We start from the raw sequence: 20,630 nt of genomic DNA on the forward strand, positions 1-20,630 counted from the left end.
AGTTGTGCCAGAGAAGAAACGGAAGCGCCGTTTGCCCATTCCTGTTTATTATTTTGCCTGCCTTGCCCTCTCCCTTCTGTGCTCCACACCCCTGTCACTTGCGCCGCCGCCCTGCCGCCCGGATCTGCCTCTTCTCCTTGCGCCTGCTCCGGGCTGCCTCGGGGGGGTCAGTGTTCCCGCTGGGTGGCAGGGCCTGGGGCAGAGGGGCGGGGGTCTGCCGGTGGTTGCTGGCTGAGGATGCCTTGTAGATCAGGTGGAAGATGAAGGCGTTGGAGTACCTGGCGGCGAGAGGCGGCAGAGGGGGTGAATGGGAGAGCAGGGCCCTCTCGGTGGCGGCCACACATTTCTGGAATCTTGGGGTAGGACTTGCACTGCTTTGGGAGAGGATTAGGCAATTTCATGGACTGGAGGAAGTGGCTATCAACCATTATGAGCCACACTGGTCTCCTCTGCCAGAGGTTATCATAGAATTTATCACTGAGTTGGAAGGGACTCTGAAGATCAACCAGTCCAACCCCCTCCAATGCAGGAATGTGCAGCTGTCCCTTGCGGGAATTGAACGGGCAACCCCTGGCATTATCAGCCCTACGCTCTTAAAGAATGAGCTATCCAGTTTTGTTGGGAACTGTTAGGAAAGCAGAGAGCTGTTGCGCTCAGATCCCACTTGTGGGCTTCTTCCCTTTGGGGCGCCTTCTTGGCCGCTATGGGGACAGAATGCTGGGCAGGGCGGGTCCCTGGGCAAAGCTGAGGCAAAGGTCCCCATGGGACCTCCAGGCGCAGAGGCAGTCTATCCAGATTCCTCAGTTCCTGAGGGTATTTGGCCACTGCAAGGACAGGCTGGTCTGGCCCAGGTGGGCCCCCTTGGGCCTGATCCTGACGTTCTTCCTCCCCCTTGAAATCTGTGTGGCTTGAGCCAGCATGATTACTTGCTAATACTAATATGAATTAGCACAAAGCATAAAAAAGCTTCAAAGGCTTCCTTATCGGGAACTGCGTGTCTTTCTTGGGTTACAGCTCAGTCAGAAACCAATCTCAGGGTCCTGGGTTTGGGCCTCACCTTGGGAAAAGATTCCTGCAATGCAGGGGGTTGGACTAGATGACCCTCCCAGCCCCTTCCAACTCTACAGTTCCATGATTCTGTGAGTCTAGAAATCCGTGCTGTTCATTTCAAAAGGTGCTGTTGGACGGGGGATTTCTAGTCTGCTACCCTAGAGGGTCCGGGGAACTTTCGATGAATGGATGGGTGTCGGCAAAGGGTGCAAATTTAGGGGAGTTGCAGAACCAGAGGGTGCGGTTCCTGGAAAGGAGGAGAGAGAACCATAGTTGGAAGGGTCCCCGAAGGGTCATCTAGCCCAACCCCCAGCATTGCTGGAGGTGGGGGGGGAGTGCCATAAAGATGGAGGCAGAAAGACAAAGGTGGTTGGGAAGCTTTTCCCATGATGGACAAAAACTGACCAGGCCAGGAGTCAGCGGGACATTGGTCAGAGGTTAAGAGGTCGCCCCTTTCCATCGCTTTATGGACTGGGGTCAGGGGCATCCAAAATTACCTTCTGGGGCAGAGGGGGGGAGGTCAGCAGCTGGGGTACCCACCAGGGCATGGCGTTGTCGATTCCGGCCTGGCGGAAAGGCGAGCGGAAAGGGTTGATCTGGGCAGGGCTGGCGCTGCCCCCCGTCGCCATGGAGACAGCGGCCTCATCCACAGCACAGCTGTACTCGCTGCATTCAGTGAAGTAGGCCGGCACCCGAAGGGACTGCAAGGTGGAAGAAGAAGAAGAAGAAGAGTTTGGATTTGATATCCCGCTTTATCACTCCCCTTCAGGAGTCTCAAAGCGGCCAACAATCTCCATTCCCTTCCTCCCCCACAACAAACACTCTGTGAGGTGAGTGGGGCTGAGAGACTTCAGAGAAGTGTGACTGGCCCAAGGTCACCCAGCAGCTGCAGGTGGAGGAGCGGAGACACGAACCCGGTTCCCCAGATTACGAGTCCACTGCTCTTCACCACTACACAACCACTGGAGAGAGGGAGGAAGAGAGAAGTGAGGGGACGAGGACCCGGCAGCTCCATCGCTCAAGAGGGGGGTCTCCCTTGCCTATATAATGGCCTACACTTGGTGCATTTATGTACTTGCTGCATTTACAGCCTGGCTCTCCCTCCTAGGGGCTGAGGGTGGCATGGTTCTCCTGCCCTGTGAGGTCAGCTAGGCTAACAGGTGGCGCCTCGAGGTCACACCCAGGGAGCTTCATGGGAGGATTTGAACGCTGGTTTCCGCCTGCAGTCTAACCACTACACCCTACTGCCTCTGCCATGGCTTCTGCTGCCCCAGGAGATATTTTGTACAGAGCTGTTATGTCCCAGAAACCATGAAGGTTCCATGCTGAGACCAGGAGCTGTCAAACTTCAGTTTTGAAAAGGAATAGGATGTTTTTGTACGTGTGCTTTCCGTTTCCCAAAAAACTCTGCAGTTCTGCTGATAAACAGCCAGAGCTGACCATTTACTACTCTTTTCTCTGAATCTTCTAAATTCAGCTGCATTCCTAATTTGGAATTCTGCGAGATTTTCAATGCCTACATTTCTAGAATCAAAATTCAGCCTGGAAGACAAATGCCTGTGAATTGCCACCAACCCCGGGGCAGTTACTTCACCAGCTCTGAGGCGGTTACTTGGTGTCAGTTGGTCACAGCATCATAGCAAAGGCCTGATGACATCACAACTGGAGAATTGGGCTCGGGAGACGGGAGACGCCATCACTTCAGAAGCAGAGCAAAGGCATGTCTAACGTCACAACGCTGTACGCTGGGCCAAAGTACTGTATCCAGCAGCCGTGATGTCAAGAGATGATGTCACAGCGATGTCATTCCATAGGATGGAGGGAGGAGTTTTGAGGGGGAGACCCCTTTTCTAAGTACTGCGTGATGAGTGGGCTCAGCTTACCTGAAGTCGTGGCAGAGAACTCCGCCAAGTCTCCTTGAGGGCAAATCCAGAGTTGAACCCTGGACAAAAGGGGTGTGTTAACATGGGGAACTCTCTGCATCAGATAGAGACAGCCTCCTCACCCCATTCTTCAGCTGGATTCTTTCTTACCCCGCCCCCGCCATTGCTTCATTCTCTGGCCAAGCAGCCCAACCCATCCCTGCACCCCCTCCCCACTTTCCCGTCCTCTCCTGGCCCCTTCCCCCTTTATTCTCACCAATGACCAGGTCCGGTTTGGGCGCCTGCAGGAGGTGGTAGGGGCGGGCACTGAACCCAAACTGCAGTTCACGCCGCCCCCCTTTGCATCTGGGGGCCAGGCCAGGCCGGACAGAGACGCCTTGCTCCTCCTGGAAGGGGGGAAGAGAAGGAGGGGATTCACAAAGTGCTTCTGTCAGATCGAGGGAGCTCCTAATTCAGTGCAGAGTTAACCACTGGAACTCCCTTCCACAGGAGGCATTCAGTGGCCACCAACTGGGATGGTTTTCCATGAGGATGAGGCAAATCCATGGAGGAGGAGAGGGCTATCAATGGGCTCCTGGCCGCAACGGCTCTGCTCTGCCTCCACGGTCAGAGGCAGCAAGGCTTCTGATTGCCACATGCTGGAAACCACAGGAAGGGAAAATCCTGGTTGTGGGTTTGCCATGGGCAACCCAGCCGTTATTGTTGTTGCTGTTACAGGTGGTAGTTGGTCCCCTGCTATGAGAACAGGATGTTGGACTAGCTGGGCCCCCTTTGGCTTGACCCAGCGGCCAGGTTTTCCTGAGCTTCTTAAGTGAACCCCAGCTCTGCTTCCCATAAAAAGTGGGAAAGAAAACCCAGCAGAGGCAACAGATGGATGCTAAGAACAACCAGGAGGAAGTGAATAGAGAGAGGTCTCCTGCCCTCTCTGGTGCCACGAGAATCCGTGGACACCCAATGAAGCTGAATGTTGGAAGATTTAGGTAAGATTAAAGAAGGACCTTATTTATTGGAGCTTTTAATACAGGATGGCAAATATGACACCTACAGTAGCTACTTTAAATGAATTCAAATCTCCAGGGCCTGATGAGCTGCATTTAAGGGTAATAAAGTAGCTCAAGGGTGTAATTTCAGAGTCTTTGTCTATGTTCTTGGAGAACAGGTGAGGTTCCTATAGACTGGAGGCAGGCAAATGTCCCCATCTTCAAAGGGGGGGGGCGGAATAAGTCCCAGGTAACTACCGACCGGTGAACTTGCAGATAATTCAACAGTCTGTGAACACTTAGAAAACAATGCTGTGATTACTAAGACCCAGCATGGGTTTCTCAAAAACAAGTCAGGCCTCACTGTGAGAAGTGAAGTTACAGGGAACCAGGCAGAGGGTCTTCTCAGTAGTGGCACCTACCCAACAGATGTCAAAGGAAAAAAACAACTACCAGACCTTTAGAAGACGTCTGAAGGCAGCCCTGTTTAGGGAAGCTTTTAATAGCTGAAGGACTATTGTATTTTAATATTTTGTTGGAAGCCGCCCAAAGTGGCTGGGGAAACCCAGCCAGATGGGCAGGGTATAAATAATAAAAAAAATATTTATTTATTTATTTATAGTGGAGTTACAAGCCTGGTTGATCAGGGGAATACTGTGGGGTTGTTCCATGACAGATCATCACATAAAATAAACTACTACACCTAAGATTTGGATTAAAATTGCTGTAATGGATTATCTCACATGTCCAAAGTCCCTGGTGTGAATAAAAATTTCCTCTGCCTTACCGTTTTTGATTTGTGTGACTCAAATATGGACTACCAGACCTAAAAAATTTACGCAATGTGGTCTAAAGTTACTTTAGGAGGGGATCAGGGTCCCTGAAGCTGAGTAGATCTGCCCCTGGCTGTTCCTCCCTCCCTCCCTCTCCCCAGAGGCAGACTCACATCCCTCTGAAGGAGAAACTGCTGGCCGTCCAATTGGGGGGGCAGGGCGTCCCCCACAAACAGAAGCTCCAGAGAGACATGGGGCAGCAGCACCGACAACTCCTGCAGGGGGGAAGGGGGGTCAGAAATGAGAAAATGGATGGATGTTAGCAACCTTTCTGTAATTCCTGTTACATATAATTGGTTTAATTCACACTGAAATGGGAATGTCTCTGGATTTTCCATGAAGCTATAGAAAAGCAGGAAGAGCTCCCTGAGCTTTTTGCTGGCTGATTGTTCTTTACTCTAAACCGGTGATGGCTAAACTTGCAGAGAGTCTATGAGAGGTTTCCAATATTTAGTAAATGTTGGCAATGATTTTTCTCAAATAAAACATGTCAATTTTGCCCTCTCGGCTATGTCCAATTATTTTAATAACCATTCTTCCAGTCTTGGCAATGGTGAGTCTTTCCACTTTTGTGCATATTAAAAGTCTTGATGCCGTAATCATATATTAGAACAAAGATGCATGATCTTTTTCCAATTGTGTATCCGTAGTTTTCAATGAGAAATAGATAAAAAGGAATTCCTGCCCAGAGAACCCTTGGGCTTCAAAACCAGTGGTACCAGTTTGCCCAGCTCTCCCTCGACCCTCCCCTCCCTGGCACCCAGTTGCGCCTCTGCCCCACTGGGGAGACCCTTCACGTACCCAGAAGACCATCAGGACCCCAAATTCTTTGCCTGCCTCTACCACATGGATCTTGAGAGACTGCTTGTTCAGGATGTTCAGCTCGGGAACTGGAGGGAGAAGAAAAGGAGGGGAGAGACCAGGAGTCACAAAGGACCTTTGGAAGACGTTTGTTGACTTGTAGAACATCAGGAGAACCTGCTCCATAAGGCCTGTGGCCCATCTGGCCCATCACCCTCCTCTCACAGGGACCAAACACCCCTGAGAAATAGAGGATTCTCAATAGGGCCCATTATGGGAAGACCACGAGCAGGATCTGAACTCAAGAGCAAATCCCCCTTACAACTGGGATTCAAAAGCATCGCTGCCTCTGACCTTGTAGGCAGGGCGGAGCTATCCTGGCTAGGAGCCACTGACAACCCTCTCTTCCTCCATGAATTTGTCCCGTCCTCTTTTACAGCCATCCCTGCCTCCTGTGGGAGGGAGTTCCACAGGTTAACTCTGAGCTGCACAAAGAAGGTTAGGCTGAGAGGAAGTGGCTGGCCCCCAAGGTCACCCAGTGGGCTTCATGGCCAGGTGGAGATTTGGACAGGGAGGATAAGTATTACGAAAGAAACTATGGTTTGCTGTCCAAAATTAACGCTACTGAATATTTTTGATGATGTTGACGTTGGTATAAAGTCAAAAGAATTGGCCTTATCTATGATCTTGGTAGAACAAATAGCATTTGCAAGTCAATGGGGAACAGCGTCCGAATCTTACAGCTTAGTCTCTGGAACAGAGGTACTATGGAGAGAATCACACATAATTTGGTATATCGACGAGGACTAGAACCAGCAGACACCTTTTGTATGACCTGGAATTCCCTGTACAGCTTATATGACAGAACCGCCCTTTTCAAGGCAAGCCTGGAAGACCTGGAACCAGACCTGATAATGCTGATAATTCTCTTTACTTGTTCCTTTGACTCCTGTGCGGCTGCGCTTATTCCATGCACCCATTTTACAGCTTTACTTTTCGTCTTTTAATTCCCGCCTCTTCTTACGCTCGTTCTCTCTCTGTTTCATGTATGTTACAAACCCTGCAGGGAGGCTGGGGGGTTACCCCCCCCCCGATACTCACAGTGCTGAGGGGCCAGCTGGGTGATGATGTAGTAGGCAGTGAGGGGGTAGCTGAGGAGGACGGCCAGAGGGGCTCCGAGGGGCAGCCCCCGCCACTGGTAATACTCTTTCCAGGACCCTGTGGGGAGGGGGGGCAGCAGCGAGTCAGAGAAGGGGGCCCGTCCCCTTTCCACAGGTAGTAGGATGGCTATTAATCAGATTCAGCCATCGCTTTTTTGTCAGGGCGATTCAAAGCAACTTGCATTATTTTAAGCAAAAAACAGGCACATATGGATGTTAAGACGATCTTCTTCTTTTAGAAAACCTAGATTCAATCATTTCACCCAGGCAAAAAGGCCATTGATGATTAAAAGCTGAAGGCCTGATCTGAATGGATTCCCCCACCGCACCCCAGTGCCTATAGATGTGTAATTACGGCACCTGGCAAGCCTCCCTGGAGAAAGCTTGCCGTAAGTGGGGAGCCACCATCGAAAAGGCCCTGTTATACATGAGTTGCAAGATGCAAGCTCTGACTCCCCGCCCCCAGAACCCCTGTCTCACCAAAGAATGTCCGGGGCATGGGAGGCTCTGGGGGGGCTGGCGGAAGAGCTGTCCCTCCTTCCGGCCGTAGCGCCTCAAAGGGGTTCCCTAGGGGGGTGAGAAAAAGGCTGGTCAGGGCAGGGAGGGGAATGTCAAGGTTGTAGGGCAAAGGAGCCGCCCCAGCCTTAGGCAGAGGGAGCCGGGAGATGGCAGAGAGGAGATAGGGGCAGGAGTGGCACCCCCCAAACATTGCCTCTGTTGGAGAGAACTGTGGGTGCCATACAGCTGGCTGTGCACCCCACAAGCAAGTGGAATCCACTCAGTCCCACTCCAGGGGGCCAGAAGGTGCTGCCCCATTGCCCCCGCAGAAGTGAGTTTCAACTGCCAGCCCAGGCAGCTTCTGTGCAAGGAATTGGGGGGGGGAGGACAAGGAGAGGCGCCATCTTCTCCTCTGCCCCAGATGGCCCAGATGTCTTGGACTGGTCCTGAAGAGCCATTGGCCCATCTAGTTCAGCCTCCAGTTCTTGCAATGGATAACTACCCCCTATGAATCTAGAAGCGCAGATAGACTACTTCTGGGCATGGAAGCTCCACAGGGCCAAAAGAAGCACCCTGCTGGATCAGGCCAATGGCCCACCTAGTGCAATGGGAAAACCACAAGCAGGATCCGAGCACAAGAGCTGCTCTCCCTTCCTGCGGTTTCCAGCAGCGGGCATCTGCAACAAGACTGCCTCCGACTGTGGAGGTTCCTGGCCCCCCTTCTGTCCACCCCACCTGGACTCCATGGGTCTGCACCCCACACACGCCCGCCCAATAGGCCCGCTGCCCCCTCACCGCTTTGCAGGAAGGGCACGGGCTTCTCGGGACCCCCCTGGAGCCCCACGCCGTAGTCAGGCGCCCTGACCAGCATGCTCTCTCCGGCCCAGTAGCCGCGGGTCAGACCCCTGGCAGAGAGGAAGCCCTCTTTGTTGAAGTTCTCGCTGGTGACCTCTGCAAGGGAAACAAGCGGGGAAGATGAATGAGGTGGGGGGGCTCAGCCTCTCAGGACCCCAGACTCTGCCTCCCCCCACCAGCGCCTGACCCTAGGTTGTGCCATGAGGGGCCCCTCGCCCTGGTGCCCGGGCTGCCCACCTGCTGTGAAGGTGAAGGGAAGGTTGGCCAGCTCTCGGGTGCGACTCATGTACCCAGCCATGCGCTGGCACCAGAACTGGTGCCCGATGTCCTCGGGGCTGCGGTTCCAGTCCAGCTTGCGGCAGCGCTCAGAGCAGTACAGGACAGCCCTGCAGTGCTGGCTGTGGGGACAGAGAGGGGCTGCTCAGGCCGGGAAGGGGCTGAGGGGGCAGAGAGAGAGAGTGAAAGAGAGAGAGAGAGAAAGAGAGAGAGTCGGAAGGGACCCCCGAGGGTCATGCAGACCAACCCCCGTGTGGGAATGTTCAGGGATGCAGGAGAGGATATATTGTTTGATTATATCCTTTTCCAACTTGTGTTAACAAGTTCCACAATTTAGCAGAGTAACATTCCCCCTTTTAAACTCACGCCGGATGCGTTTGCTCAGGCTCGCTAAAGCCTCTATAATAACTGTTCTGGTATTTACCCCTTATTCCCTCATAAAAGATAAGACACGACACAGTCTTCTATAAAAGTATAAAAAGGTTTACTCACACATCATTCTGTTCACAATAGGATCCCAGAAGGCAGACTTAGCTTAGAAAAGTAACATATACCTAGAAACAATCTCATAAGAAGACTCCTTTGTCCTCTCTTGGAAGTCAAGAGAGCATCTTTGGCTAAGCTTCTTCAATGCATGTAGTAAAAAAAGAGAGAGAGGTGTCTGCCCTGCCCTGTGCTTTTGTGGTTACCTGCACAGGTGAGGCCACGCCCACCTCTAGTCACATGCAGAGGAAGACTGTCCCAGCCCAGAAGGAAACAGTAAGTTTACCTGCTGGCGGGACAAACATTCCTCCCCATGTGTTAGCATGTTCACTCTAGGAATGTTGTACTTGACTGCTCTTGTGTTTCACATCCCACACCCCGGCCATGCAGGAATCCCAGCAAAGGGCAATCCGGTACCAACTTCTGCGACGTACCCACCGGGCTCCCACTGCTTTGCAAAGGTGTGGCAGAGCAAGAGTTGGGGTTTTGCACAAGCGTCTTTGGGGTGTGCCCACAGGTGTGCCTGGATGGAAAGCGGGGGTGGGGAGGGAGCCCTCTCTGGGGTGCTGCTCACCACGCCGTGACTTGTCCCTCGAAGCTGTACCTCTTGCAGACGTGGCAGGCCCTCACACGGGTGGTGGGGAACGTGAAGGCCGGCTTGGGGCCCCAGCCGCGCATCGGGCCCTTGCTCATCTTCACCCCCAGCCTCGAGAGCAGCGGCTCCAGGGACCTAGAGAGGAGGACACCGGCTGGATCAGGCCCAAGGGGGACCAGCGCCCAGTGGCCAAATGCCCCGTGGGACCCGGGACCCAGATAGACGGCCACTGGGCCTGGAGGTTCCACAAGAGCACCTGTTCTCCCAGTTGCCCCCATTGGAAGCCTGGGGGCAGGAGGACCTGTGGGCAACAGCAGCAGAACTGGCTGCCCTTCACCCAGCTATGTGTCACCCCCTTCCCTCTCCGGGGTGGATCTGGCCAACTCTAGCTGGCCCAGGTGCCTCAAGGAAGTTCCAAGGCAGGGCAAAGCGCAGGTAGCCCCATGTTTGTAGGCCCTTTGGGCCTTGGAGGTAGACTGCCCCTGAACATGGGGTCTCTGTTGTCAGCTCCTCTCTTGCTACTTCTTTAAAAAAGGGTGGGGGGGCAAATGTATTGCACAACCTATTTTACAACATGCTTATTCTTCTCTTTGCGCGCCCCCCCCCACCCTGCCGCCAAAGGAGGAGCCCCTTGGAAGCTGCGTCATGCGCTGCAACAAAGTGCTGCAGCCTCTCACTTGTGCAAGGCCGCGTCTCCCACGGTGAGCAGCTTGGGCCTGCGCGGCTCCCCTGCGCCCAGAGGGCAGATCATGCTGTGGCACAGGAGGGCGACGGCACGGGGCTCCAGGGGCTGCTCGGCCCCCGTGGCCCCTGCACAGGACCCCCCCAGCTGGAAGTCAAAGCCCAGGATGCTGCCGTGCTCGTCCGTCACCAGCAGGAGGTGGTCCACGCGCCAGAGCGGCTGGCCTGCAAGAGAACCAAAGGATTATCATCATTATAATCATTATAATTTATACCCCACCCATCTGGATGGGTTTCCTCTGGGCGGCTCCCAGCAGAATATTAAAAAAAGAATAAAACATCAAACTTTTTTAAAAAAACTCCCTAAAGAGGGCTGCCTTCAGATGTCTTCTAAAAGTCAGGTGGTTGTTTATTTCCTTGGCATCTGATGGGAGGGTGTAACACAGGGCGGGCGCCACTACTGAGAAGGCCCTCTGCCTGGTTCCCTGCAACCTCGCTTCTTGCAGGGAGGGAACCGCCAGAGGGCCCTCGGAGCTGGACCTCCGTGTGAGGAGAGCCATTGGCTGGATCCGGCCAATGACTCACCAAGTCCAGCCTCCTGCCATCCCAGTAGCCAAATGCCCCTAAGGACCGAGGAATCGGGATAGAATGCTCCTGGGGCTGGAGGCTCCATGGGAATGTGAGAAGAGCCCTGGATCAGGCCAGTGGCCCACCTGGTCCAGCATCCTGTTCTCCCAGTTGCCTGCAGGAAACCAGCAAGCAGGATCTGGCCACGAGAGCAGCTCTCCCCACATGTGGCTTCCAGCAGCGGGCATTCAGAAGCACCGATTCCCCCTCCCTCTGCGGAGGCAAGTGTGGGAATGTTCAGGGCGGCAGGAGAGGATATCTTGTTTGTTAATATCCTTCCCAACTTGTGCTAGCAAGTCCCTTTCCTTGGCAGAGTGCATTCCCCTTTACAGAGCACAACAGAGAGCTGTTTGCAGGCTTGTTTAAGCCTCTCACTATCATACAATCCAGTATTGTCACAACAATCTTATTTAAAGTCAGTAAAAGAAGTTTACTCACATCATCAGTTTACAGTTGGATGCCTGAAGGCAGACTTAGGTACAAAGTATATACATGTGGACCTATCCCATATGATCTTAGCTAAAAGCTGCTCCAACAATGGAGGAAGTCGAAGAGAGAGAGAGTGCTACATGTCCTGTCCTTTTGTGTTACCTGGACAGGTAAGGTCACGCCCACCTCTAGTCACATGCAAAGGAAGGATGTCCCAGCCAGGAGGAAACAGGAAGTTTTCGACTGGCTGGACCAAACATCCCCTTGCCTGTCCACTCTAGGAAAACAAGGAATGTTGTACTTGACTGCTACTTAGGTATCCCATCCCACACAGAGCAGAGCCCTGGTCGCCCTTCCGAGGATGCTGTGGCTACCTGCCCCAAGCTCCGCCCCCTCCGGCGCCCCTCACCTGTCTCAGGTGTGGCCTCCTCGTCGTCCTCCTCGCCGGCGCCCACAAAGGTGATGAAGCGCTCCAGGTCCCCCAGGGCCAGGGCCTCCTCGCTGTAGAAGCGACCGCCCACCTGCTGCCCCGGGTCGGCCACAGTGAAGGCCAGTGCCCGGTTGGGCAAGGCGTGCAGCACCCAGAGGGCCGGATCCGGGGGCAGGCGCCGGATGGAGCCCTCCTGGCGCTTGCGGCGCTCGCTGCCTCGCCGGCAGGCCGAGTCCAACAAGAAGCGCCGGTACCAGCTGAAGAGCAGCTCAGCAAAGTCCAGGATCTCGGCCCGGTAGCCAGTGACAAACTCCATGCCTGCGGGGAGAATGGCGGGGCCAGGCCTCTGTCAGCCACCAAGGGAGCCTCTGAGCATGTGCAGAGTGCGTCTCCCTCAACCCCCGACAAACTCCCATGCATCTACCTGCCTTGCAGCGGGTTGGAATGGATGGCCTTTTGGAGTCCCACCCGAATCGACAGTTCTAAGTGTCTATGAAACAGGTGATTCCTGGATGGCCGGGGGTTGGACTAGATGACCCACAGGCCCCTTTCAACTCTCAATACTATGATTCCTTGGAGATTTCTAAGGAGAGGTTAATTCCTGCAGGGTGTGTCATTTGAGGGGGTGAAACTTAATTTTTGCATTTTTCTTCAGTGAGGGGCCTTAAAAACGTTTTGGGGTGTGAGGAACTTAAATCTACTATTTTTGTGACTGGACAACATTTAGCTTGCTAGGTTTGATAAAGAAGCAAATAAACTACTCTCAGAAAATTGACAGATTATATAAGAGATGTATAATATATTAATATGAATACATAGTATATAACTGCAAGTATCTGCCAGTAATTTCCCATGATTTCTACACAGATTTACACACATTTTATTTACCAAGCAAAACTAAATTACCGTATTTTTTGCTCTATAAGACGCACCAGACCACAAGACGCACCTAGTTTTTGGAGGAGGAAAACAAGAAAAAAAAATATTCTGAATTTCAGAAGCCAAAACAGCAAGAGGGATCACTGCGCAGTGAAAGCAGCAATCCCTATTGCTGTTCCAGCTTCTGTGATAGCTGCGCAGCCTACATTCGCTCCATAAGACGCACACACATTTCCCCTTACTTTTTAGGAGGGAAAAAGTGAGTCTTATAGAGCAAAAAATACGGTATATTACTGTATTCTAACCAAAATATCTTTGGGCTTCCCTCATTTTTAGAATTTGAAAGGTGAAAATACGACAGGTTGGGCCAGCGAATCCTTGAAATAAGATAAAAGGGTAATGAAATTGGAACCCATTTATACAAAATATACTGGGGGTTCTGTGTGTGTGTATTTGGATAATAATAATATCTATATATTAGATAACTTTATGTTGTTGTTGTTTAGTCGTTTAGTCGTGTCCGACTCTTCGTGACACCATGGACCAGAGAACGCCAGGCACTCCTGTCTTCAGATAACTTTATATGGAATTGTAATTCTTAATTCTTGTGTTGATATATTATACCTTCCTTTCCGTGTTCTCACTTTTAATTTTTATTCTATATTGTTTATTTTCAGCGCTGTTTAAAATTATTATTATTATTATTAAATAAAGAAAGAAATGAAATAAGGAAAGGAAAGGAAAGTGTTTCCCCCGTCTCTCTCTGTCCCCTGCTTCCCTCGTCCACAAAAGGGGTCGTCTTTGGGGGGAAAGTGGCCTCCATTCAGTGGCCTCCATTCAGGTGAGTCCCAACTGCCACCAACAGTCAGGTGAGTCCCGCCCCCCCCCCGGTCATAGAGAGGGGCTCCCTAGAGGGCAGCTGTGCCCCCACCAGCCCTGCCCACCCCCTGGCATGGGGTCCTGCCCCCCACCTAGGGCCCACCTAGGCCTCCCCACCTACCTGACCGCTTTGGAGGTCAGTCGTTGGATGGGGGGGTCCCTCTGTTCTGCTGCGACATCAGAGGAATCTGGAATCCTGGCCAGGCCAACAGACGGAGGGGCAGCCGGTAGCCGCCTCCTCTGATGCCCCCTCGGACGCCTGGGTCCCATTGCCACCGTGGGCAGCAGAAAGGGAGCACCATGCAGAAGGCCATCGCTGTGGTCCAGCAAGGCTGAGCAGACCCTGAAGGTCAGGAAAAGATGTTGGGATGTAAAAAGAGGCAGCGGCAGTGTAGTGGTTAGAGTGCCGGCTAGGACCCAGGGAAGACCAGGGTTCGAATCCCCACTTGGACAAAAAGGGCACTGGGTGACTTTGTGGGGCAGGCACTGCCACTCCGCCTAACCGACCTCGCAGGGTTGTTGTGTGGCTTCAATGAGGACTAGGATCTGGGAGAGACCGGGGTTCGAATCCCCCACCCAGTGGCTGTAAAGCTTGCTGAAGATGACCTTGGGGGGGCGGTCACTGCCTTCTCTTGGCCTGACCTACCTCGCAAGGTTGTTGGTGTTGTGGGGATTCCATGAGGAGGAGGGAGGAGAACCATGTGCCCCACCTTGAATACCTGGAGGGAAAGTTGGGCTGCAAATCCAGAAAATAAATAAATTCCATTCCAAGTGGGCCAAATCCCAATTTTTGAAATCTCAGGCCGGGGTGGGGGCTACACGCTTCCTCTGCAGATCCCTTTGTTCCCCCCCCCCAATAATCAGCCTTATTTAGTCACATCCCCTCCCTCTGGTTAGCCCCTCCTGCAGTCTCTCTTATTTCCGTTTTTTTTTTCCTCTTTAAAAAAAGCGGGGAGCAACAAGGATCCAGGGTGGTTTACGAAAACAAAAAAGATGTGATAAAGCTTAGGGAGAAACGCACAAAATAAATCCTAAATAAACCCCATATTGTCAAGCCTTCCCTACTTGAGCATGTGGGGCAAGAACCCAGCGCGCTGGCATGGAGGGGGCACCTCATTCTGCCTGCCACCCCCAAAGGCCACCCGGGTGCAGAGGGGTCTTCAAAGGGCCTTCAAAGGGTGGAGTGCAGGTGGTTGCCCACCTTGCTTTGAGCAAAGAAGCAAATCCATTGGAGCAGTCAAGTACAATATTCCTTGTTTCCCTAGAGTGGACACAGACAGGGAGATACTACTCCAACCAGTATAACTGTGGGAATGTTCAGGGTGGCAGGAGAGGATATATTGTTTATTAATAGCCTTCCTAATTGTGCTAGCAAGTTCCTTTATCTAGCAGAGTTCCATTCCCCTTTCTTACATGCATAGTAAATAGCTGGTTGCAGGCTCGTGTGAGCTTCTCACTATTATACAATTCAGTCTGTCTCAGATTGAATTGTATGTTCCTGGTAACTTCCCTTGAATCCCTCTTAAAAGAATCAAGATGCGGCAATCTTATTCAAAGTCAATAAAAGAACTTTACTCACATCAGTTCACAGTTGGATTCCTGAAGGCAGACTTAGTTACAAATACGTACAGTGGTATCTCGGGTTAAGTACTTAATTCGTTCCGGAGGTCCATACTTAATCTGAAACTGTTCTTAACCTGAAGCACCACTTTAGCTAATGGGGTCTCCTGCTGCCACCGCGCCGCCAGAGCCTGATTTCTGTTCTTATCCTGAAGCAAAGTTATTAACCTGAAGCACTATTTCTGGGTTAGCGGAGTCTGTAACCTGAAGCGTATGTAACCTGAAGCGTATGTAACCCGAGGATCTACCCCATATGGGGGAATAACCCAGTGAGCTGGAAGCTAGCAGACCAGTCCTAGCTAAAAGCTGGTCAAACGAAGAAGGAGGTCAAAAAAGGGAGAGTGCTGCGTGACTCGTCGTTTTGTTACCTGGACAGGTGAGGTCACGCCCATCTTCGATCACATGCAAAAGGAAGGATGCTCCAGCCAGGAGGAACAGGAAATTTCAACTAGCTGGACCAAACATTCCCTCGCATGTCTTCTCAAGCATTACAAGGAATGTTTTACTTGACTGCCTCTCATGGATCCCATCCCACAATAACTTCCTGTTCCACCTGGTCTGGAGCATCCTCCTCCTCCATGTGACCAGATAGGGGGGCGTGAAGCTTGCAGACCCAACAAAAGGTCCAGTCACACAGCCATCTTTTTCTTCGGCGCCGGGAAAAACTTTCCTCTAAGCATGGGTAGAAAAACTAAGGCCCGGGGCCGGATCCGGCCCAAGCACCTTCTCAATCCGGCCCGCGGACGGTCCAGGAATGAACGTGTTTTTACATGAGTAGAATGTGTCCTTTTATTTAAAATGCATCTCTGGGTTATTAGCGGGCGTAGGAATTTGTTCATTCCCCCCCCCCAAAAAAATATAGTCCGGCCCCCCACAAGGTCTGAGGGACAGTGGATCGGCCCCCTGCTGAAAAAGTTTGCTGACCCCTAAAGCCTTCGGCCAGTTAGCATCCCACGACCTTGGAAATGTTTGTGGGGTCCTTGGGTTCGCTTTTGTTTCATCTTGCATTTTGTGCCCGCCCTGTGCTCGCCCTGCGACCTTCGGGAGAAAGGCGGCGTACAGATTTCATAAGTAAATACAGTTAAATAAATTAGCATTTATTCCATCTCTTCTGCCCAGCGCAGGGCCCAGCAGGCGGCCCCCAGGAGCCACGCGAGGGCCGGGCGCTGCCCGGGGGCGGCCCTGGCGGCAATGGCCGCCTCCACTCCGGCCCACATGTCCAGCTCCTGCCTGGTCACATGCGCCGCCTCGGCGGCGGGGGAGGCGGTGTGGCCCTCCGCGGTCTGCGGCACGTGGAAAGGGTGGCTTTCGTGGGCCGAGGTCATCTCCAGCCACGCGTGGAAGTTGGCCACCCTGGTGTAGACGCCGGGGCTGTGACGGGCCGCGCAGCTGCGCCCCCAGCTCACCACGCCGACCGCGTACCAGCGCTGGTGGGGTCCTCCGCGGCCGGGGGGGCGGCACATGAGGGGTCCTCCGCTATCCCCCTGGAAAGGCGGGAGGGTGGGAGTTGTAGTCCGAAGCCCCCGGGGCGCCCCAGCTGGGTGCTGAGGCTGAGCCGACGTCTCCAAGCCTCCCTCTCACTCCTCTTCACCGCCCCACCCTGCGCCCCCCTTGCCCACTGGGAGCGCCCTGCGCCCCCTTCCACACCCAGAAGGAAGACTGGGGGCAGGAGGCGAGGGGGCGTCTCCCACCTGGCAGGCGTCGCGGCCGCCCTCCTCAAACCCGGCGCAGATCATGTTTTTGGTGAGGGAGCGCAGCCAGCGGAGGCACAGCATCCAGTCGACCATCCCCACCTGCACGTCCAGCAAACTGTAGGATCCCTGGCCGCTTCCTGGACGGAGAGAGGGGAAAGGGAGACAAGCCGCGCGGGCTGGCTGGAGACGGGGCGGAGCGGAGCCCGCGACCTCCTTCGCGGGTGCGGGCGCGCAAGCCCCAAGCCCCATTTCCCCATGGGCACCCCACGAGGTGCCCAAAGACCCCCTGGAATTGGACCAGGTCCACCAGCAGGTCCATTCCGTTCCGCTGCCTCTTCCCCGCAGAGGTAGACTGCGCCTGAACGCGGGGCTCCTCCTGCGCCGCCTCTTCTCCACGCATTTGCCCCGTCCCATTTCTCAGCCCTGGGGGCCACATTTTGAGGCAGAGGGGCTTTTGGGAGGACGGGGCTTCTTTCCTCCCCCCCCCCGCCCCCAATCCATCCCACACCGCTGGTCAATTACGAAGGCAAGATTCGAGTCCGGCATCCGTAACCATCTTCCCATTTTACAAGGAAACACTGCGAGAGCTCCAGTTGGAGAGCAGCCTTGACCAAAGGTGTCCTGGGCTTTGAAGACACTCGAACTCAGGACGGAAGGGACAAACGTGCTAAGAGGAAGGCGCCCTCACCGGGACCAACTCCCGTCCGGAAACCAATATCCCCACTGTGGAAGAACGTGTGGAACTGGCCTCCACAGTCACCTACGGACTCATTGTTAAAACCGTGTTTATGGCAATCTTACTCGGCTACGAGGGATCGCCAAAGAGAAGAGAGATTTTACAGGTGGAAGAACTGAGGAAGGGAGGTAGAGCGGGGCGGCTGCTGCCCAGAGCCAAACCCCGAGTCAGCATGGGGCGTGTCCCCTCCCCGATTTTTCTTGCCCACCCAGGTAAACCCCCTCAGATTTCGGTGCCAGGGTCCTGCACGCTGCGTGGCACCCACGACCCCGGGGCACCCACAGTCGCGAGCCCAAGCCGGCACTCCTGGCCCGGCTCCGCTCTCCCAGCCGCGGGCAGAGGGGTCTCTCTTTGGAGGGACGGGGGTTTCGTTAAGGGAAAGGAAGCGCGGAAGAGGCCTTCGGGGCTCACCGGCTTTCGTGAGCCCCCACCCGGCCACGGTGCAGCTCTCCCACATGTTGTCGTCGGGGACGATGCTGTGGTCGGGGAGGCAGAGGGGGCTGTGGTAGAAGCTGTAGGGGATGGGCTTGTCCAGCAGCAGGAGCGCCAGGTCGTTGTCGTAGGTGCGGGTGCTGTACTCGGGGTGCAGGTGGATCTTGCGCACCCAGCGGGTGACGTTGTGCCTACCCAGGAGGTTGCTCCCCGCCGCCACCCTGACCTTGTCGCTGAAGGAAAGAGAGAGGGGGGACACTCTGGGTTTAGTCAGAATTCACACACACTTTCCCCTCCAAACAGCTTCTCCCGGAAATCACAGAACTGTAGAATTGGGAAGGGGTTCCCCAGGGGCCATCTATTTTTTTTAAAAAAAGATATTTATTGGAGTTTTACAAAAACATGAATTTAAAAGATCATATAAAAAGAAAGAAATACCATCTAGTCCAACCCGCTGCGATGCAGGAATCCAGGGCCGGATTATTTACTTATTTAGTTTCATTATTTGAATTTATATCTCGCCCTTCGCCACAAGCTCTCTGGGCGGTTCACAAGATAAAAATACAGCATAAAAGCACAAAATACGAAACAATAACCCCCTTCCCACAAACACATTTGAAAGGCTGTTGTTAATTGGAAGTTTCCGCCTGGTGTCTAAACAGACATAATGAAGGCGCCAGGCGAGACTCCCCGGGGAGAGCAGTCCACAAACGGGGAGCCACCACAGAGAAGGCTGGTTCTCCAGAAGGTCACATGGAGGAGACAGCCTTCATTAAGCAGCCGAATCAAAATAAGGGAAGCAGAGATCAAGAAACTGAAAGCAATCTTTGTTTGCAAGAGAAGAGTCTGGTTGTAAACGGGCGCTTAACCCGTGTCCGCATGCCGGTTCAGACACGCACTTCGTAGCACCCAGAGCCAGCCTCCCCCTTGGCTGCGCGGGGCGCGGCTTGGCGGGCGAGAGAGGGCGCGCGCACAGCCTCCGGAGGAGGTTCCTGGCAGCCCGGCAGGGACCCCCGCCTGAAGGTCCCTCTGCCCTCCTCCCGCTCCTTCCTCACCTTCTCTCTGCGAAGCAGTGGGCGGCGGAGAGGACCCACCAGGGGTGCACGATGGAGCCCCCGCAGAAGTGGTAGGTGCTGGTCTGTATGCTGACCACCCAGGGCCACTTCCCGGGGAGGGATTTCGAGCCCCCCACAATGCGCGCGCCGGCCACGGGGGAGGCGTGGGGCCCGTCGAACTCTGGCCGGAAGCCGCAGCCTGGAGGAGAGGGGCGGGCGGAGGCAAGTGCACGTCAGGAGGGCCCCGGGCCCCTGCCCTACTCCACCATCCCGTCCCCACAGCGGCCAAATGCCCCGAAGAACCCAGGAAGCTGGCCATGGAGACTCCCTAAGGACATAAAAAGAGTCTGGATGCAGGATCAGGCCACTGCAGGCCCGCTGGAGGCCCTTTATGGGAAACTTGCAACCAGGGCCAGACTGCAAGAGCACTCTCGGGTTGTCCTTCCCCTGACCTCTGATATTCAGGGGTAGACTGCCCCCAGCCATGGAGGTTTTGCTGGCACAAGAGCCCTTCCTAATAAGAACCCTGCTGGATCAGGCCCGTTGCCCACCCAGTCCTGCATCCTCTTCTCACAGTGGCCAAACAGGTGCCCCAAAGGGAAACCTGGGGGCAGGATCCGAGCACAAGAGCCACTCTCCCCTCCTGTGGTTTCCAGAAACTGCTGCCTCCAGCCGTGGAGACACAGCACGGGCATTGGGGCTGGTCGCCAGGCCCCAAACAACCTCGGCCTCATCACTCTTCCCACTCCAAGAGGTGATGATGTCACATCATTCCTGTGATGTCACAGGAAACGGAGCAGCCGGGGGGAGGGAAATTCTTGGAAGACTGGCCATCAGAAGGTGGGGTGGTTGGCTTTTTGAGTCTGCCCAGGGCCTCCGAGGGAAGGAGCCATAGCGCCTCCAGCCCTGCCTTCACCCCATGGCAGCGCCCCACTCCCCTTTCCTTGCACCCGGTACCTTGTCCCCAAATGGCCCGTCCCTGAAGCATCAACAGCAAGCCACACGCCAACAGATGGTCCATAGGTTCTCCCAGAAGTCACTGGCTTCCAATCTTGAGTGTGGGAGGGGGTCTCAGGCTGCGCCCTGTGATGTCATAGAAGGCCAGCTAATGATGTCACAGGTGCAGAACCGAGGCCCCTCCTCCTGGTCCTTAGCTCCGCCTCCCCCAGCCTGGCGCTGGACTGGAGCACACATGGCTCTCTTGGAGCTGCCCCTGTTCTGTGAGGTGCCGAGGTCACTGGGAAAGAAGGCAGAGCTGAGTTCAAATCCCACAAGCTCAGTTTCCTCAGCTGCAGGAAGAAGAGTGTGAAGATGCCTGAGCAGGCCAATCCCTGCTGCTCTGGTTCAGTTTAACCCCCTCCCTGCCAGTGCGTCAGGGGAGGGTTGCAAAGCGGTCATGCCCTCCAGGAATCATGGACCTGTGCCCCCCCCATGAGAGAGGTGCCAGGGCTCAAGCAGCAATAATGCAGAATGGAAGAAGACAGTGGGGAGGAGGGGGGACGTCCTTGCCGCCTCATTGCCAGAAGACAGGAGGAAAGCCAACTTCTGCTATTGTTATTGTTACAGATAGGTAGCCGTGTTGGTCTGCCATAGTCAAAACAAAAAAAAAAAATTCCTTCCAGTAGCACCTTAAAGACCAACTAAGTTAGTTCTTGGTATGAGAAGTGTGCATGCACACGAAAGCTCATACCAAGAACTAACTTAGTTGGTCTTTAAGGTGCTACTGGAAGGAAAAAAAATTTTTTGTTTAAACT

At 54.0% G+C, this 20,630-nt stretch overlaps 3 protein-coding genes across 4 annotated transcripts in view; 1 reads left to right on the plus strand and 2 right to left on the minus strand.

The window, feature by feature from the left end:
* Positions 1-20,630, plus strand: part of LOC310746805 (uncharacterized protein) — a 103,607-nt gene that overhangs the window by 72,391 nt on the left and 10,586 nt on the right. The window lies entirely within an intron of this gene.
* Positions 34-13,571, minus strand: ZMYND15 (zinc finger MYND-type containing 15). Of its 2 annotated transcripts, XM_083580962.1 has the most exons (14): positions 13,461-13,571; positions 11,561-11,899; positions 10,092-10,320; positions 9,394-9,549; positions 8,298-8,458; positions 8,001-8,156; positions 7,188-7,274; positions 6,649-6,765; positions 5,548-5,636; positions 4,860-4,961; positions 3,190-3,319; positions 2,934-2,992; positions 1,591-1,751; positions 34-278 (listed from the first exon to the last, which is right to left on the minus strand). In XM_083580962.1, the coding sequence occupies exons 2-14, from the start codon at positions 11,895-11,897 to the stop codon at positions 95-97; spliced, it is 1,968 nt and encodes a 655-aa protein (XP_083437088.1). In that variant the 5' UTR covers positions 11,898-11,899; positions 13,461-13,571; the 3' UTR covers positions 34-94. The 2 variants fall into 2 exon arrangements, with proteins under 2 accessions (XP_083437088.1, XP_083437089.1); XM_083580963.1 differs by lacking the exon at positions 13,461-13,571 and having other exon boundaries at positions 11,561-11,917.
* On the minus strand, positions 16,036-19,956 carry LOC310747529 (serine protease 55-like). Its single transcript, XM_083581992.1, has 5 exons — positions 19,834-19,956; positions 18,877-19,075; positions 17,801-18,054; positions 16,651-16,790; positions 16,036-16,443 (listed from the first exon to the last, which is right to left on the minus strand). The coding sequence occupies exons 1-5, from the start codon at positions 19,895-19,897 to the stop codon at positions 16,057-16,059; spliced, it is 1,044 nt and encodes a 347-aa protein (XP_083438118.1). The 5' UTR covers positions 19,898-19,956; the 3' UTR covers positions 16,036-16,056.

This window comes from Podarcis filfolensis (assembly GCF_964270895.1).
Source record: "Podarcis filfolensis genome assembly, chromosome: 13".
Taxonomy (NCBI): domain Eukaryota; kingdom Metazoa; phylum Chordata; class Lepidosauria; order Squamata; family Lacertidae; genus Podarcis; species Podarcis filfolensis.

What these genes read in the sequence shown, in the direction of transcription:
- ZMYND15 (XM_083580962.1), bottom strand. Translation starts at nt 11,897, where the DNA reads ATGGAGTTTGTCACTGGCTACCGGGCCGAGATCCTGGACTTTGCTGAG. An exon ending in GGAGACGCGGCCTTGCACAA is followed by an intron (nt 9,550 to 10,091) that starts GTGAGAGGCTGC and finishes CCTCCTCTCTAG; the next exon opens with GTCCCTGGAGCCGCTGCTCT. An exon ending in CATGCCCCGGACATTCTTTG is followed by an intron (nt 6,766 to 7,187) that starts GTGAGACAGGGG and finishes CCCTCCCCACAG; the next exon opens with GGTCCTGGAAAGAGTATTAC.
- LOC310747529 (XM_083581992.1), bottom strand. Translation starts at nt 19,897, where the DNA reads ATGGACCATCTGTTGGCGTGTGGCTTGCTGTTGATGCTTCAGGGACGG. An exon ending in ACGGGCCATTTGGGGACAAG is followed by an intron (nt 19,076 to 19,833) that starts GTACCGGGTGCA and finishes CCTCTCCTCCAG; the next exon opens with GCTGCGGCTTCCGGCCAGAG. An exon ending in GTGGGGGCTCACGAAAGCCG is followed by an intron (nt 16,791 to 17,800) that starts GTGAGCCCCGAA and finishes CTCTCCGTCCAG; the next exon opens with GAAGCGGCCAGGGATCCTAC.